The sequence below is a fragment of the Salmo trutta genome, unplaced genomic scaffold, assembly GCF_901001165.1.
Source record: "Salmo trutta unplaced genomic scaffold, fSalTru1.1, whole genome shotgun sequence".
NCBI classification, from domain to species: domain Eukaryota; kingdom Metazoa; phylum Chordata; class Actinopteri; order Salmoniformes; family Salmonidae; genus Salmo; species Salmo trutta.
Genome location: NW_021822703.1, coordinates 135,294 through 154,748, shown reverse-complemented (window position 1 = coordinate 154,748; position 19,455 = coordinate 135,294). Strand labels below are relative to the sequence as shown.

The 19,455-nt window shown below is 43.6% G+C and overlaps 1 protein-coding gene across 1 annotated transcript; it reads left to right on the top strand.

The window, feature by feature from the left end:
* Positions 1 to 7: 7 nt before the first annotated feature.
* LOC115183898 (ADP-ribosylation factor-like protein 6) lies at positions 8 to 17,940 on the top strand. Its single transcript, XM_029744874.1, has 8 exons — positions 8 to 224; positions 3,629 to 3,781; positions 7,036 to 7,097; positions 8,222 to 8,290; positions 8,692 to 8,786; positions 11,556 to 11,685; positions 11,935 to 11,990; positions 16,630 to 17,940. Exons 2-8 carry the CDS (start codon positions 3,659 to 3,661, stop codon positions 16,653 to 16,655), a joined length of 561 nt encoding a protein of 186 aa, XP_029600734.1. The 5' UTR covers positions 8 to 224; positions 3,629 to 3,658; the 3' UTR covers positions 16,656 to 17,940.
* The last annotated feature ends 1,515 nt before the right edge of the window (positions 17,941 to 19,455 follow it).

Here is a 19,455-nt window from a genome sequence, read left to right as displayed (position 1 = left end):
CAGATACATAAAGTCTTATCGACGTCGTGTCCGTCGCCCAGACAACGCCGTGTAAACTCCCAGTGCTTCCTGAGGACCAAAACACTGGCATGTTGTGACCAGAGAAATGACTGACAATATCAACATGTCATCGTTATGACTTGGGGGGTTTCGAAACGAAACGTTTGATATTTGAAGAAAGAAAAAAAAAAGTTTGAAGAATCGTACAAAAGATCTCTTACAAGGTAAAGAGAAGATACATTGCACATATGCTGCTGGAAGAAGATAGCTAACGTTTGCTAGGCTAGCTAGCTATCGTTTCTTTCAATGAGATTATAGGCACATTGAGTACATCCCATTAAACCCAGTTTAGTCAACTCAAAACTGGTCAAACTACGTTTTGGTAAACTAGGTCCAAGGATGAAGGTTTACTAAAATAGCTAGCTAGCCACGCTGCTAACTATCTAACCAGATGGCTAGCTAACGTCAGTTTGCTAATGTATTAACAGTTAGCTAGCTATCCTAGCATGTTACGCTAACTAGCTAGCTACATCAGAAAGGGTATCAACTTCATTCTCTTTCGTTGTTGCTGACGCATTAGTTACGAATAAAAACGAGACCCTAAACTACCCTAAATGTTATGATCTGGAAGAAGAAAAACATATTGCTACGTGTGGTGCTTGCTGTAACTATTGTAAATGCTAAGTTAGCCAGTCGGGTAGCTAGCGGCTAAACCCTCTTCTTCTTCGTGTGAATTTCCGGCAGACTAGACGCTGTGTTGCGTATTGCTGCCTTCCGCAGGTCAGAGTTCAGATTGAACAAATCAAATCACATTTTGTTGGTCGCGTACACATATTTAGCAGATGTTATTGCCAGTGTAGTGAAATGGTTTTGTTCCTAGCTCCAGCAGTGCAGTAGTATCTAACAATACACACTAATCTAAAAAGTACAAGAATGTAATTATGAAATATAGAAGTATTAGGACGAACAATGTCGGAGTCCTATCTGAATTTGTCCAATTGAAACTCGTTTTGCAACTGTTTGGACTAATGATTAGACCCTATGCCCCGGGTTGTTTGGACTAATGATTAGACCCTACGCCCCGGGTTGTTTGGACTAATGATTAGCCCCTACGCCCCGGGTTGTTTGGACTAATGATTAGGCCCTACGCCCCGGGTTGTTTGGACTAATGATTAGACCCTACGCCCCGGGTTGTTTGGACTAATGATTAGGCCCTACGCCCCGGGTTGTTTGGACTAATGATTAGGCCCTACGCCCCGGGTTGTTTGGACTAATGATTAGGCCCTACGCCCCGGGTTGTTTGGACTAATGATTAGGCCCTACGCCCCGGGTTGTTTGGACTAATGATTAGACCCTACGCCCCGGGTTGTTTGGACTAATGATTAGGCCCTACGCCCCGGGTTGTTTGGACTAATGATTAGGCCCTACGCCCCGGGTTGTTTGGACTAATGATTAGACCCTACGCCCCGGGTTGTTTGGACTAATGATTAGGCCCTACGCCCCGGGTTGTTTGGACTAATGATTAGACCCTACGCCCCGGGTTGTTTGGACTAATGATTAGGCCCTACGCCCCGGGTTGTTTGGACTAATGATTAGACCCTACGCCCCAGGTTGTTTGGACTAATGATTAGACCCTACGCCCCGGGTTGTTTGGACTAATGATTAGACCCTACACCCCGGGTTGTTTGGACTAATGATTAGGCCCTATGCCCTGGGTTGTTTGGCTAATGATTAGACCCGGGTTGTTTGGACTAATGATTAGGCCCTACGCCCTGGGTTCTTTGGACTAATGATTAGGCCCTACGCCTCGGGTTGTTTGGACTAATGATTAGACCCTACGCCCCGGGTTGTTTGGACTAATGATTAGACCCTACACCCCGGGTTGTTTGGACTAATGATTAGACCCTACACCCCGGGTTGTTTGGACTAATGATTAGGCCCTACGCCCTGGGTTGTTTAGCTAATGATTAGACCCGGGTTGTTTGGACTAATGATTAGGCCCTACACCCTGGGTTCTTTGGACTAATGATTAGACCCTACGCCTCGGGTTGTTTGGACTAATGATTAGACCCTACGCCCCGGGTTGTTTGGACTAATGATTAGACCCTACACCCCGGGTTGTTTGGACTAATGAATAGACCCTACGCCCCGGGTTGTTTTGACTAATGATTAGACCCTACGCCCCGGGTTGTTTGGACTAATGATTAGACCCTACACCCCGGGTTGTTTGGACTAATGATTAGGCCCTACGCCCTGGGTTGTTTGGCTAATGATTAGACCCGGGTTGTTTGGACTAATGATTAGGCCCTACACCCTGGGTTCTTTGGACTAATGATTAGACCCTACGCCTCGGGTTGTTTGGACTAATGATTAGGCCCTACGCCCCGGGTTGTTTGGACTAATGATTAGACCCTACGCCCCGGGTTGTTTGGACTAATGATTAGACCCTACGCCCCGGGTTGTTTGGACTAATGATTAGGCCCTACGCCCCGGGTTGTTTGGACTAATGATTAGACCCTACGCCCCGGGTTGTTTGGACTAATGATTAGACCCTACGCCCCGGGTTGTTTGGACTAATGATTAGGCCCTACGCCCTGGGTTGTTTGGCTAATGATTAGACCCGGGTTGTTTGGACTAATGATTAGGCCCTACACCCTGGGTTCTTTGGACTAATGATTAGACCCTACGCCTCGGGTTGTTTGGACTAATGATTAGACCCTACGCCCCGGGTTGTTTGGACTAATGATTAGACCCTACACCCCGGGTTGTTTGGACTAATGATTAGGCCCTACGCCCTGGGTTGTTTGGCTAATGATTAGACCCGGGTTGTTTGGACTAATGATTAGGCCCTACACCCTGGGTTCCTTTGACTAATGATTAGACCCTACGCCTCGGGTTGTTTGGACTAATGATTAGGCCCTACGCCCCGGGTTGTTTGGACTAATGATTAGACCCTACGCCCCGGGTTGTTTGGACTAATGATTAGACCCTACGCCCCGGGTTGTTTGGACTAATGATTAGGCCCTACGCCCCGGGTTGTTTGGACTAATGATTAGACCCTACGCCCCGGGTTGTTTGGACTAATGATTAGACCCTACGCCCCGGGTTGTTTGGACTAATGATTAGGCCCTACGCCCTGGGTTGTTTGGCTAATGATTAGACCCGGGTTGTTTGGACTAATGATTAGGCCCTACACCCTGGGTTCTTTGGACTAATGATTAGACCCTACGCCTCGGGTTGTTTGGACTAATGATTAGACCCTACGCCCCGGGTTGTTTGGACTAATGATTAGGCCCTACGCCCCGGGTTGTTTGGACTAATGATTAGACCCTACGCCCCAGGTTGTTTGGACTAATGATTAGACCCTACGCCCCGGGTTGTTTGGACTAATGATTAGACCCTACGCCCCGGGTTGTTTGGACTAATGATTAGGCCCTACGCCCTGGGTTGTTTGGCTAATGATTAGACCCGGGTTGTTTGGACTAATGATTAGGCCCTACACCCCGGGTTCTTTGGACTAATGATTAGACCCTACACCCCGGATTTGCAGTTGTCACACGTTTATTGCTTTGTGATGGTCTTAGCTACTATAATATAATATATATATATGTATATTTTTATTCAACAGAGACCCCACCGGGAGTAAGACGGAATAACAATGGGTCTGTTTGATAAACTAGCCGGCTGGCTGGGGTTGAAGAAGAAGGAAGTGAATGTTCTGTGTCTGGGATTGGACAACAGCGGCAAGACCACCATCATCAACCAACTCAAACCGTTCAATGTAAGTCTTCGCTAGTAGCCTGGATCGATCAGGCCTACTTACTTCATGGTCGACATGAGAATGAGTTAGTGGTTTGCTGTAAGTCAGTATAGTTACTGGTTTTCAGAGGGTACGGATTCCATGTCCTCCTGAAGAGGGATGGTGGAGAGAGGAACAAGGAGACACCGCAGGGAGAGAGGAGGAGATGGGGGGAGAGAGAGAGGAGGAAATGGGGAGAGAGAGAGAGAGAGAGGAGGAAATGGAGAGAGAGAGAGGAGGAGATGGAGAGAGAGATGGGGAGAGAGAGGAGGAAATGGGGAGAGAGAGAGGAGGAGATGGAGAGAGAGATGGGGGAGAGAGAGGAAGAGATGGAGAGAGAGAGGAGGAGATGGAGAGAGAGAAAAGGAGATGGAGAGAGAGATGGGGGAGAGAGAGGAGGAAATGGGGAGAGAGAGAGGAGGAGATGGAGAGAGAGAAGAGGAGATAGAGAGAGAGATGGGGGAGAGAGAGGAGATGAGAGAGAGCAGGAGATGGAGAGAGAGAGAGAGAGGAGGAGATGGAGGGAGAGAGGAGGAGATGGAGGGAGAGAGGAGGAGATGAGAGAGAGAGCAGGAGATGGGGGAGAGAGGAGGAGATGGAGAGAGAGACGAGATGAGAGAGAGCAGGAGATGGGGGAGAGAGGAGGAGATGAGAGAGGAGTAGATGGAGAGAGAGAGAGTGGAGGAGATGAGAGAGAGCAGGAGATGGGGGAGAGAGGAGGAGATGGAGAGAGAGATGGGGGAGAGAGAGGAAGAGATGGAGAGAGAGAGGAGGAGATGGAGGATCTGTAATGTGTAGAATAGAAAAGTCCTGCTACAGGAAGTGAGGTCATGGATGGAGGGTCTGTAAGAGGCCATGCAACAACGACCCGAACGAACACACAACTTTCAATTCATTATTGAATGTTGATTCACATTTTATGTCCTGCTCCTCTTGTTAGTTAGTTCAACTTGTCTTCCTAAAGCCTGTCTGAAGACAGTTTCAAATGGCCTCTACTGTTGTATTACAAAGGTACAGGTTGGTGGACCAATTAACAGAATCACCTGGATGAACGAAGGTCAGCAGTAGGACAATGCCCCGGCCCTAACTGCATGAGGAGTCGCCCAATAGTCATCTTCAAGTCCCTAACTTGTTAGCATGTTTATCCACCCCTGTAGGTCCTCTATCCCTGATGTCCTTCACCCCTGGTCTTCTTCTTCTCTCTCATCAATCACTTCCTGTCCACTCCAAACGTCTTGGAGGTCCTCTATCCCTGATATCCTTCACCCCTGGTCTTCTTCTCTCTCTCTGCATCAACCACTTCCTGTCCACTCCAAACGTCTTGGAGACAGTCCAGAGGTTTCTAGTTGTTCCTGATGATTTCTGATCTTGGTAAAGGCTTCATGTCTAGATGCACAACTGTAGTTTTTAAATCTGAACCAAAAATCTATTCCTGTTTAATCTATTCCTGTTTAATTAACCACTACTAATCTATTCCTGTTTAATTAACCATTACTAATCTATTCCTGTTTAATTAACCATTACTAATCTATTCCTGTTTAATTAACCACTACTAATCTATTCCTGTTTAATCTATTCCTGTTTAATTAACCACTACTAATCTATTCCTGTTTAATTAGCCATTACTAATCTATTCCTGTTTAATTAGCCATTACTAATCTATTCCTGTTTAATTAACCATTACTAATCTATTCCTGTTTAATTAACCATTACTAATCTATTCCTGTTTAATTAACCACTACTAATCTGTTCCTGTTTAATTAACCACTACTAATCTATTCCTGTTTAATCTATTCCTGTGTAATTAACCACTACTAATCTATTCCTGTTTAATCTATTCCTGTGTAATTAACCACTACTAATCTATTCCTGTTTAATATATTCCTGTTTAATTAACCACTACTAATCTATTCCTGTTTAATCTATTCCTGTGTAATTAACCACTACTAATATATTCCTGTGTAATTAACCACTACTAATCTATTCCTGTTTAATCTATTCCTGTGTAATTAACCACTACTAATATATTCCTGTGTAATTAACCACTACTAATCTATTCCTGTTTAATCTATTCCTGTTTAATTAACCACTACTAATCTATTCCTGTTTAATTAACCATTACTAATCTATTCCTGTTTATTTAACCATTACTAATCTATTCCTGTTTATTTAACCATTACTAATCTATTCTTGTTTAATCTATTCCTGTTTAATGAACCATTACTAATCTATTCCTGTGTAATTAACCACTACTAATCTATTCCTGTTTAATGAACCATTACTAATCTATTCATGTTTAATTAACCATTACTAATCTATTCCTGTTTAATTAACCATTACTAATGTATTCCTGTTTAATTAACCATTACTAATCTATTCCTGTTTAATGAACCATTACTAATCTATTCCTGTTTAATTAACCATTACTAATCTATTCCTGTGTAATTAACCATTACTAATCTATTCCTGTTTAATTAACCACTACTAATCTATTCCTGCTTAATTAACCACTACTAATCTATTCCTGTTTAATTAACCACTACTAATCTATTCCTGTTTAATTAACCACTACTAATCTATTCCTGTGTATTTAACCACTACTAATCTATTCCTGTTTAATTAACCACTACTAATCTATTCCTTTTTAATTAACCACTACTAATCTATTCCTGTTTAATTAACCACTACTAATCTATTCCTGTTTAATCTATTCCTGTGTAATTAACTACTACTAATCTATTCCTGTTTAATCTATTCCTGTGTAATTAACCACTACTAATCTATTCCTGTTTAATCTATTCCTGTTTAATTAACCACTACTAATCTATTCCTGTTTAATCTATTCCTGTGTAATTAACCACTACTAATCTATTCCTGTGTAATTAACCACTACTAATCTATTCCTGTTTAATCTATTCCTGTTTAATTAACCACTACTAATCTATTCCTGTTTAATTAACCATTACTAATCTATTCCTGTTTATTTAACCATTACTAATCTATTCCTGTTTAATCTATTCCTGTTTAATGAACCAATACTAATCTATTCCTGTGTAATTAACCACTACTAATCTATTCCTGTTTAATGAACCATTACTAATCTATTCATGTTTAATTAACCATTACTAATCTATTCCTGTTTAATTAACCATTACTAATGTATTCCTGTTTAATTAACCATTACTAATCTATTCCTGTTTAATTAACCAATACTAATGTATTCCTGTGTCATGCAGGCCCAGACACAAGACATCGTCCCGACCATTGGCTTCAGCATAGAGAAGTTCAAGACATCAAGGTAATCAATGAGACAATAATGGATGAATGTACGATGATCAGATGTTCTGAACCTTGAAGGTTGTTGGGGAACGTTGTCTGAACGTTACCACTACGATGTCCTTGTATGGGTCCCAAATGGCATCCTATTTCCAATATAGTGCTCTCCAGTCTTCTAAAACCTTCTCTTCTCTCCAGTCGTCTTCTAAATCCTTCTCTTCTCTCCAGTCTAAATCCTCCTCTTCTCTCCAGTCTAAATGCTCCTCTTCTCTCCAGTCTAAATCCGCCTCTTCTCTCCAGTCTTCTAAATTCTCATCTCTCCAGTCTAAAACCTTCTCTTCTCTCCAGTCTTCTAAAACCTTCTCTTCTCTCCAGTCTAAATCCTCCTCTTCTCTCCAGTCTAAATCCTCCTCTTCTCTCCAGTCTAAATCCTCCTCTTCTCTCCAGTCTAAATCCTCCTCTTCTCTCCAGTCTAAATCCTACGCTTCTCTCCAGTCTAAATCCTCCTCTTCTCTCCAGTCTAAATCCTCCTCTTCTCTCCAGTCTAAATCCTCCTCTTCTCTCCAGTCTTCTAAATCCTCCTCTTCTCTCCAGTCTTCTAAATCCTCCTCTTCTCTCCAGTCTAAATCCTCCTCTTCTCTCCAGTCTAAAACCTTCTCTTCTCTCCAGTCTTCTAAATCCTCCTTTTCTCTCCAGTCTAAATCCTCCTCTTCTCTCCAGTCTTCTATATTTTCCTCTTCTCTCCAGTCTTCTAAATCCTCCTCTTCTCTCCAGTCTAAATCCTCCTCTTCTCTCCAGTCTAAATCCTCCTCTTCTCTCCAGTCTAAATCCTCCTCTTCTCTCCAGTCTAAATCCTCCTCTTCTCTCCAGTCTAAAACCTTCTCTTCTCTCCAGTCTTCTAAATCCTCCTCTTCTCTCCAGTCTAAATCCTCGTCTTCTCTCCAGTCTTCTATATTTTCCTCTTCTCTCCAGTCTTCTAAATCCTCCTCTTCTCTCCAGTCTAAAACCTCCTCTTCTCTCCAGTCTTCTAAAACCTCCTCTTCTCTCCAGTCTAAATCCTCCTCTTCTCTCCAGTCTAAATCCTCCTCTTCTCTCCAGTCTAAATCCTCCTCTTCTCTCCAGTCTAAATCCTTCTCTTCTCTCCAGTCTCTCCTTCACAGTGTTCGACATGTCTGGCCAAGGGCGATACAGAAACCTCTGGGAACATTACTACAAGTGAGTCTGTTCGGGCACACACACACAGTGATACACACGCACACACACACACACACACACACACACACACACACACACACACACACACACGCGCAGACACACACACTTATACAGTGACATGCACACAGTGATAAACACAAACAGTGATAAACACACACACACACACATACACACAGTGACACACACACACAGTGATAAACACACAGTGACACACACACACACACACACATACACACAGAAGGTGACACACACACACACACAGTGACACACAGACACAGTGATAAACACACAGTGACACACACACATATAAACACATGCACACATACTGACACACACACACACACACGGTAGGTAGTACTGACAGTGAGTCGTGTTGACCCTTGCCCCCACTCTCCCCCCAGGGAGGGTCAAGCCATCATCTTTGTGGTGGACAGTGGAGACAAGTTGAGGATGGTGGTCGCTAAAGAAGAACTGGATACGCTCCTCAATCACCCAGGTGAATCATCCTCATTATACACTCCTCATCCACCCAGGTGAATCATCCAACACATTATACACTCCTCAACCACCCAGGTGAATCATCCTCCTCATTATACACTCCTCAACCACCCAGGTGAATCATCCTCCTCATTATACACTCCTCAACCACCCAGGTGAATCATCATCCTCATTATACACTCCTCATCCACCCAGGTGAATCATCCAACACATTATACACTCCTCAACCACCCAGGTGAATCATCCTCATTATACACTCCTCAACCACCCAGGTGAATCATCCTCCTCATTATACACTCCTCATCCACCCAGGTGAATCATCCTCATTATACACTCCTCAACCACCCAGGTGAATCATCCTCATTATACACTCCTCATCCACCCAGGTGAATCATCCTCCACATTATACACTCCTCAACCACCCAGGTGAATCATCCTCCTCATTATACACTCCTCAACCACCCAGGTGAATCATCCAACACATTATACACTCCTCAACCACCCAGGTGAATCATCCTCATTATACACTCCTCAACCACCCAGGTGAATCATCCTCATTATACACTCCTCATCCACCCAGGTGAATCATCCTCCTCATTATACACTCCTCAACCACCCAGGTGAATCATCCTCATTATACACTCCTCAATCACCCAGGTGAATCATCCTCATTATACACTCCTCAACCACCCAGGTGAATCATCCTCATTATACACTCCTCATCCACCCAGGTGAATCATCCAACACATTATACACTCCTCAACCACCCAGGTGAATCATCCTCCTCATTATACACTCCTCAACCACCCAGGTGAATCATCCTCCTCATTATACACTCCTCAACCACCCAGGTGAATCATCCTCCTCATTATACACTCCTCAACCACCCAGGTGAATCATCCTCATTATACACTCCTCAACCACCCAGGTGAATCATCCTCCTCATTATACACTCCTCAACCACCCAGGTGAATCATCCTCCTCATTATACACTCCTCAACCACCCAGGTGAATCATCCTACTCATTATACACTCCTCAACCACCCAGGTGAATCATCCAACACATTATACACTCCTCAACCACCCAGGTGAATCATCCTCATTATACACTCCTCAACCACCCAGGTGAATCATCCTCATTATACACTCCTCAACCACCCAGGTGAATCATCCTCCTCATTATACACTCCTCAACCACCCAGGTGAATCATCCTCCTCATTATACACTCCTCAACCACCCAGGTGAATCATCCTCATTATACACTCCTCATCCACCCAGGTGAATCATCCAACACATTATACACTCCTCAACCACCCAGGTGAATCATCCTCCTCATTATACGCTCCTCATCCACCCAGGTGAATCATCCTCCTCATTATACACTCCTCAACCACCCAGGTGAATCATCCTCCTCATTATACACTCCTCAACCACCCAGGTGAATCATCCTCATTATACACTCCTCATCCATCCAGGTGAATCATCCAACACATTATACACTCCTCAATCACCCAGGTAAATCATCCTCATTATACACTCCTCAACCACCCAGGTGAATCATTCAACACATTATACACTCCTCAACCACCCAGGTGAATCATCCTCATTATACACTCCTCATCCACCCAGGTGAATCATCCAACACATTATACACTCCTCAACCACCCAGGTGAATCATCCTCATTATACACTCCTCATCCACCCAGGTGAATCATCCTCCACATTATACACTCCTCAACCACCCAGGCAAATCATCCTCATTATACACTCCTCATCCACCCAGGTGAATCATCCTCCTCATTATACACTCCTCAACCACCCAGGTGAATCATCCTCATTATACACTCCTCATCCATCCAGGTGAATCATCCTCATTATACACTCCTCATCCACCTAGGTGAATCATCCTCCACATTATACACTCCTCAACCACCCAGGTGAATCATCCTCCTCATTATACACTCCTCAACCACCCAGGTGAATCATCCTCATTATACACTCCTCAATCACCCAGGTGAATCATCCTCATTATACACTCCTCAACCACCCAGGTGAATCATCCTCCTCATTATACACTCCTCAACCACCCAGGTGAATCATCCTCATTATACACTCCTCAATCACCCAGGTGAATCATCCTCATTATACACTCCTCAACCACCCAGGTGAATCATCCTCCTCATTATACACTCCTCAACCACCCAGGTGAATCATCCTCCTCATTATACACTCCTCAACCACCCAGGTGAATCATCCTCCTCATTATACACTCCTCAATCACCCAGGTGAAGCATCCTCCTCATTAGACACTCCTCAATCACCCAGGTGAATCATCATCCTCATTATACACTCCTCAACCACCCAGGTGAATCATCCTCCTCATTATACACTCCTCAACCACCCAGGTGAATCATCCTCATTATACACTCCTCATCCACCCAGGTGAATCATCCTCCTCATTATACACTCCTCAACCACCCAGGTGAATCATCCTCCTCATTATACACTCCTCAACCACCCAGGTGAATCATCCTCATTATACACTCCTCATCCACCCAGGTGAATCATCCACACACACCAAGCCAATTAATTTGGTAAACTTTTCTAAAAACATGATTCCACTTTGCCGTTACGGGGTAATTGTGTGTAGACCGGTGACACTAAATCCGAATCGAAATCCGTTTTTTTTTTTACATTCCGCCTGTAAACACTACTTTCTGAAGCCGTTGTTTGTGTCCCTGATTCTACCCTTCTCCGTGTGTTTAGACATAAAACACCGGCGAATCCCCTTGCTGTTCTTCGCCAACAAGATGGACGTGAGAGACGCCCTTTCTTCAGTCAAGGTCTCCCAGCTCCTCTGTCTGGAGAAAATCAAGGACAAGCCCTGGCACATCTGGTAGATGGACTCGTTATAAAAACACCCAGAATCCATTGTTGGCACACATTTCACGATTCTAGACCAGATCCACGATTCAGTCAGTTACAGTACATTTAGATTTAATACGGTCTGTTTTTTTTTTATGTCCAACCTCCAGAACAGGCCTTTTTTTTATGTATATATATATATATGACAAAACGCTGCCTTTTCTAATTGTTGTTGAAGCGTTGGTTTTTCACTGACTTGCTCTCTTTGTGTCTGTTTCAGTGCCAGTGATGCTGTGAAAGGAGAGGGTTTACTCGAAGGCGTTGATTGGCTGCAAGGTATTAACAGACAGTCCACTCTCTCTCTCTGTCATGGTTTCAGCTCACGAAATGGGTTTGATTGATTTACCACAGTTATGTGATATGAAGAAACCATAGCTTCATTTAAATCATGGTTTATTTCCATTTTGACTTCCATCTGTAGATGAAATGACCCTGTGAGTATTTTATGTCATTAGTGTAGTAGTGTAGTAGACTGGCAGTAGAACCCCATAATGGGCCTTTAGTCCACGTCGTTAGTGTAGTAGACTGGCAGTAGAACCCCATAATGGGCCTTTAGTCCACGTCATTAGTGTAGTAGACTGGCAGTAGAACCCCCATAATGGGCCTTTAGTCCACGTCATTAGTGTAGCAGACTGGCAGTAGAACCCCATAATGGGCCTTTAGTCCACGTCATTAGTGTAGTAGACTGGCAGTAGAACCCCATAATGGGCCTTTAGTCCACGTCATTAGTGTAGCAGACTGGCAGTAGAACCCCATAATGGGCCTTTAGTCCACGTCATTAGTGTAGCAGACTGGCAGTAGAACCCCATAATGGGCCTTTAGTCCACGTCATTAGTGTAGCAGACTGGCAGTAGAACCCCATAATGGGCCTTTAGTCCACGTCATTAGTGTTTAGTGTAGTAGACTGGCAGTAGAACCCCATAATGGTCCTTTAGTCCACGTCATTAGTGTTTAGTGTAGTAGACTGGCAGTAGAACCCCATAATGGTCCTTTAGTCCACGTCATTAGTGTTTAGTGTTGTAGACTGGCAGTAGAACCCCATAATGGGCCTTTAGTCCACGTCATTAGTGTTTAGTGTAGCAGACTGGCAGTAGAACCCCATAATGGGCCTTTAGTCCACGTCATTAGTGTAGCAGACTGGCAGTAGAACCCCATAATGGGCCTTTAGTCCACGTCATTAGTGTAGCAGACTGGCAGTAGAACCCCATAATGGGCCTTTAGTCCACGTCATTAGTGTAGTAGACTGGCAGTAGAACCCCATAATGGGCCTTTAGTCCACGTCATTAGTGTTTAGTGTAGCAGACTGGCAGTAGAACCCCCATAATGGACCTTTAGTCCAAGTCATTAGTGTAGTAGACTGGCAGTAGAACCCCATAATGGGTCTTTAGTCCACGTCATTAGTGTTTAGTGTAGCAGACTGGCAGTAGAACCCCATAATGGGCCTTTAGTCCACGTCATTAGTGTAGTAGACTGGCAGTAGAACCCCATAATGGGCCTTTAGTCCACGTCATTAGTGTAGTAGACTGGCAGTAGAACCCCATAATGGGCCTTTAGTCCACGTCATTAGTGTAGCAGACTGGCAGTAGAACCCCCATAATGGGCCTTTAGTCCACGTCATTAGTGTAGTAGACTGGCAGTAGAACCCCCATAATGGACCTTTAGTCCACGTCATTAGTGTTTAGTGTAGTAGACTGGCAGTAGAACCCCATAATGGGCCTTTAGTCCACGTCATTAGTGTAGTAGACTGGCAGTAGAACCCCATAATGGGCCTTTAGTCCACGTCATTAGTGTTTAGTGTAGCAGACTGGCAGTAGAACCCCATAATGGGCCTTTAGTCCAAGTCATTAGTGTAGTAGACTGGCAGTAGAACCCCATAATGGGCCTTTAGTCCACGTCATTAGTGTTTAGTGTAGTAGACTGGCAGTAGAACCCCATAATGGTCCTTTAGTCCACGTCGTTAGTGTAGCAGACTGGCAGTAGAACCCCATAATGGACCTTTAGTCCACGTCATTAGTGTAGTAGACTGGCAGTAGAACCCCATAATGGGCCTTTAGTCCACGTCATTAGTGTAGCAGACTGGCAGTAGAACCCCATAATGGGCCTTTAGTCCACGTCATTAGTGTTTAGTGTAGTAGACTGGCAGTAGAACCCCATAATGGACCTTTAGTCCACGTCATTAGTGTAGTAGACTGGCAGTAGAACCCCATAATGGGCCTTTAGTCCACGTCATTAGTGTAGTAGACTGGCAGTAGAACCCCATAATGGGCCTTTAGTCCACGTCATTAGTGTAGCAGACTGGCAGTAGAACCCCCATAATGGGCCTTTAGTCCACGTCATTAGTGTAGTAGACTGGCAGTAGAACCCCCATAATGGACCTTTAGTCCACGTCATTAGTGTTTAGTGTAGTAGACTGGCAGTAGAACCCCATAATGGGCCTTTAGTCCACGTCATTAGTGTAGTAGACTGGCAGTAGAACCCCATAATGGGCCTTTAGTCCACGTCATTAGTGTTTAGTGTAGCAGACTGGCAGTAGAACCCCATAATGGGCCTTTAGTCCAAGTCATTAGTGTAGTAGACTGGCAGTAGAACCCCATAATGGGCCTTTAGTCCACGTCATTAGTGTTTAGTGTAGTAGACTGGCAGTAGAACCCCATAATGGTCCTTTAGTCCACGTCGTTAGTGTAGCAGACTGGCAGTAGAACCCCATAATGGACCTTTAGTCCACGTCATTAGTGTAGTAGACTGGCAGTAGAACCCCATAATGGTCCTTTAGTCCACGTCGTTAGTGTAGCAGACTGGCAGTAGAACCCCATAATGGACCTTTAGTCCACGTCATTAGTGTAGTAGACTGGCAGTAGAACCCCATAATGGTCCTTTAGTCCACGTCATTAGTGTAGTAGACTGGCAGTAGAACCCCATAATGGGCCTTTAGTCCACGTCATTAGTGTTGTAGACTGGCAGTAGAACCCCATAATGGACCTTTAGTCCACGTCATTAGTGTTTAGTGTAGCAGACTGGCAGTAGAACCCCATAATGGGCCTTTAGTCCACGTCATTAGTGTTTAGTGTAGCAGACTGGCAGTAGAACCCCATAATGGGCCTTTAGTCCACGTCATTAGTGTAGCAGACTGGCAGTAGAACCCCATAATGGACCTTTAGTCCACGTCATTAGTGTAGTAGACTGGCAGTAGAACCCCATAATGGGCCTTTAGTCCACGTCATTAGTGTAGCAGACTGGCAGTAGAACCCCATAATGGACCTTTAGTCCACGTCATTAGTGTTTAGTGTAGTAGACTGGCAGTAGAACCCCATAATGGGCCTTTAGTCCACGTCATTAGTGTAGTAGACTGGCAGTAGAACCCCATAATGGGCCTTTAGTCCACGTCATTAGTGTAGTAGACTGGCAGTAGAACCCCATAATGGGCCTTTAGTCCACGTCATTAGTGTTTAGTGTAGTAGACTGGCAGTAGAACCCCATAATGGGCCTTTAGTCCACGTCATTAGTGTAGTAGACTGGCAGTAGAACCCCATAATGGGCCTTTAGTCCACGTCATTAGTGTAGTAGACTGGCAGTAAAACCCCATAATGGGCCTTTAGTCCACGTCATTAGTGTTTAGTGTAGCAGACTGGCAGTAGAACCCCATAATGGGCCTTTAGTCCACGTCATTAGTGTAGTAGACTGGCAGTAGAACCCCATAATGGGCCTTTAGTCCACGTCATTAGTGTAGTAGACTGGCAGTAGAACCCCATAATGGGCCTTTAGTCCACGTCATTAGTGTTTAGTGTAGTAGACTGGCAGTAGAACCCCATAATGGACCTTTAGTCCACGTCATTAGTGTAGTAGACTGGCAGTAGAACCCCATAATGGGCCTTTAGTCCACGTCATTAGTGTAGTAGACTGGCAGTAGAACCCCATAATGGTCCTTTAGTCCACGTCATTAGTGTAGTAGACTGGCAGTAGAACCCCATAATGGGCCTTTAGTCCACGTCATTAGTGTAGTAGACTGGCAGTAGAACCCCATAATGGACCTTTAGTCCACGTCATTAGTGTAGTAGACTGGCAGTAGAACCCCCATAATGGGCCTTTAGTCCACGTCATTAGTGTTTAGTGTAGCAGACTGGCAGTAGAACCCCATAATGGGCCTTTAGTCCACGTCATTAGTGTAGTAGACTGGCAGTAGAACCCCCATAATGGGCCTTTAGTCCACGTCATTAGTGTAGTAGACTGGCAGTAGAACCCCATAATGGTCCTTTAGTCCACGTCATTAGTGTAGTAGACTGGCAGTAGAACCCCATAATGGGCCTTTAGTCCACGTCATTAGTGTAGTAGACTGGCAGTAGAACCCCATAATGGACCTTTAGTCCACGTCATTAGTGTTTAGTGTAGTAGACTGGCAGTAGAACCCCATAATGGTCCTTTAGTCCACGTCATTAGTGTAGTAGACTGGCAGTAGAACCCCATAATGGGCCTTTAGTCCACGTCATTAGTGTAGTAGACTGGCAGTAGAACCCCCATAATGGACCTTTAGTCCACGTCATTAGTGTTTAGTGTAGTAGACTGGCAGTAGAACCCCATAATGGACCTTTAGTCCACGTCATTAGTGTTTAGTGTAGCAGACTGGCAGTAGAACCCCATAATGGTCCTTTAGTCCACGTCATTAGTGTAGTAGACTGGCAGTAGAACCCCATAATGGGCCTTTAGTCCACGTCATTAGTGTAGTAGACTGGCAGTAGAACCCCATAATGGGCCTTTAGTCCACGTCATTAGTGTAGTAGACTGGCAGTAGAACCCCATAATGGTGTCTCTAGATCCCTGTAAACCTTCCGCTGTTCATAACTCCTCTTATGACCTCTTATAACCCTCCTCTCTTGGAGAACATTTTGAGATCTGATTGTTTTTTGTTTGTTTTATCCAGATCAAATCAAAACGATGAGAACGTGAGAGGTTGAGAGAACGACGCGACGGAGGGGAGGGGGGGCGGGTATGCCATCGTCTGGGTGGCGTCATGGCAACACTGGAGTCCCTCGGGCGTTGACCCCAATGGTGTAAATTCTCAACATGACTCTCACCACCACACACACACACACACACACATATACACACACACACACACACGCCTCAGAAGAGTTGGAGCCAGCTATGACCTTTGACCTTTAAACATCAACCAGTCTGGATGAAGGACGAGCCTTACCCACGGCCCCTGGAAATAGATATTATTTCTTCAGATAATTCACACATCTTTGCCACTAATTTCTCCTTTTTACCCTCATTTCAAATGACCCACTCTGAATAAACCAGTTTTAATTGGAGTATTGTTTTGTTTTGGATTGATTTACTATAGTAATGTTTTGACTGATATTCTACAGTAATGTTTTATTCTACAGTAATGTTTTGACTGATATTCTACAGTAATGTTTGGACTGATGTTCTACAGTAATGTTTTGACTGATATTCTACAGTAATGTTTTGACTGATATTCTACAGTAATGTTTTGACTGATATTCTACAGTAATGTTTTGACTGATATTCTACAGTAATGTTTTGACTGATATTCTACAGTAATGTTTTGACTGATATTCTACAGTAATGTTTTGACTGATATTCTACAGTAATGTTTTGACTGATATTCTACAGTAATGTTTTGGACTGATATTCTACAGTAATGTTTTGACTGATATTCTACAGTAATGTTTTGACTGATATTCTACAGTAATGTTTTGGACTGATATTCTACAGTAATGTTTTGACTGATATTCTACAGTAATGTTTTGGACTGTTCTACAGTAATGTTTTGACTGATATTCTACAGTAATGTTTTGACTGACATTCTACAGTAATGTTTTGGACTGATATAATACAGTAATGTTTTGACTGATATTCTACAGTAATGTTTTGGACTCATATATTACAGTAATGTTTTGACTGATATTCTACAGTAATGTTTTGGACTCATATATTACAGTAATGTTTTGACTGATATTCTACAGTAATGTTTTTTACTTAAATTTTACAGTAATGCCTACTTGGTACTCTCAAAGCACTAGTTTAATATGTCATTTTCACGTTGGATTCTCCCGGTAAAGAACTGTAAACAACCAGCACGGAAAATATGTATTGTATAACACCGATTGTAATACTGTAAATGTTTGTGTGTTTAAATATACAGTGTGTTTGTTTTTACCGTAGCCTAGCGTGCCAGGCTCACAGCATGACAACAGGAATTATATTAATTTGTTTAATTCTTCCATTAAAATATATATATATATTATTTTATACTACACTTCATGACTCAGTGGTTGTACATTTAAACGTTGACAGGAAGACGCTTCAGGAAAAAAAGGCGTTTAAAAAAAATACTAAACTCAAAACCCACAAGTTTTTTAATCACACCTATGAATTAGTCCTTATTATATTTATCTTAATGTGGATGTAGATTTTCTCTTCTCTAACTGAGTCTTAACGTAGTGTTTCCAACGGCTCTGAGACGTCCATTTATTAGCGTTGTGCTGTTGAAGGTATCAGCAGAAGAGCTGCTGTGTGTATTTCACTGTGTTGTGCTGTTGAAGGTATCAGCAGAAGGGCTGCTGTGTGTATTTCACTGTGTTGTGCTGTTGAAGGTATCAGCAGAAGGGCTGCTGTGTGTATTTCACTGTGTTGTGCTGCTGAAGGTATTAGCAGGAGGGCTGCTGTGTGTATTTCACTGTGTTGTGCTGTTGAAGGTATCAGCAGAAGGGCTGCTGTGTGTATTTCACTGTGTTGTGCTGCTGAAGGTATTAGCAGGAGGGCTGCTGTGTGTATTTCACTGTGTTGTGCTGTTGAAGGTATTAGCAGAAGGGCTGCTGTGTGTATTTCACTGTGTTGTGCTGTTGAAGGTATCAGCAGAAGAGCTGCTGTGTGTATTTCACTGTGTTGTGCTGTTGAAGGTATCAGCAGAAGAGCTGCTGTGTGTATTTCACTGTGTTGTGCTGTTGAAGGTATCAGCAGAAGGGCTGCTGTGTGTATTTCACTGTGTTGTGCTGTTGAAGGTATCAGCAGAAGGGCTGCTGTGTGTATTTCACTGTGTTGTGCTGTTGAAGGTATCAGCAGAAGGGCTGCTGTGTGTATTTCACTGTGTTGTGCTGTTGAAGGTATTAGCAGAAGAGCTGCTGTGTGTATTTCACTGTGTTGTGCTGTTGAAGGTATTAGCAGAAGAGCTGCTGTGTGTATTTCACTGTGTTGTGCTGTTGAAGGTATCAGCAGAAGAGTTGCTGTGTGTATTTCACTGTGTTGTGCTGTTGAAGGTATCAGCAGAAGGGCTGCTGTGTGTATTTCACTGTGTTGTGCTGTTGAAGGTATCAGCAGAAGAGCTGCTGTGTGTATTTCACTGTGTTGTGCTGTTGAAGGTATTAGCAGGAGGGCTGCTGTGTGTATTTCACTGTGTTGTGCTGTTGAAGGTATTAGCAGGAGGGCTGCTGTGTGTATTTCACTGTGCTGTTGAAGGTATTAGCAGAAGAGACAGACGGGATGTTGTTGAGAGTGTTCGTCCGCCACACGGTTGTAAACAAGAATGTAACATGTTATGTTTTATTTTGATCTACCTTCCGTGATACATGGGATAATGATAGATTAAAGAAATGTATTATCTCTCTCTCTTTCTCTCTCTCTCTCTTTCTCTCTCTCTCTTTCTCTCTCTCTCTCTTTCCCTCTCTCTCTGTCTCTCTCTGTCTCTCTCTCTGTCTCTCTCTCTCTCCTCTCTCTCCTC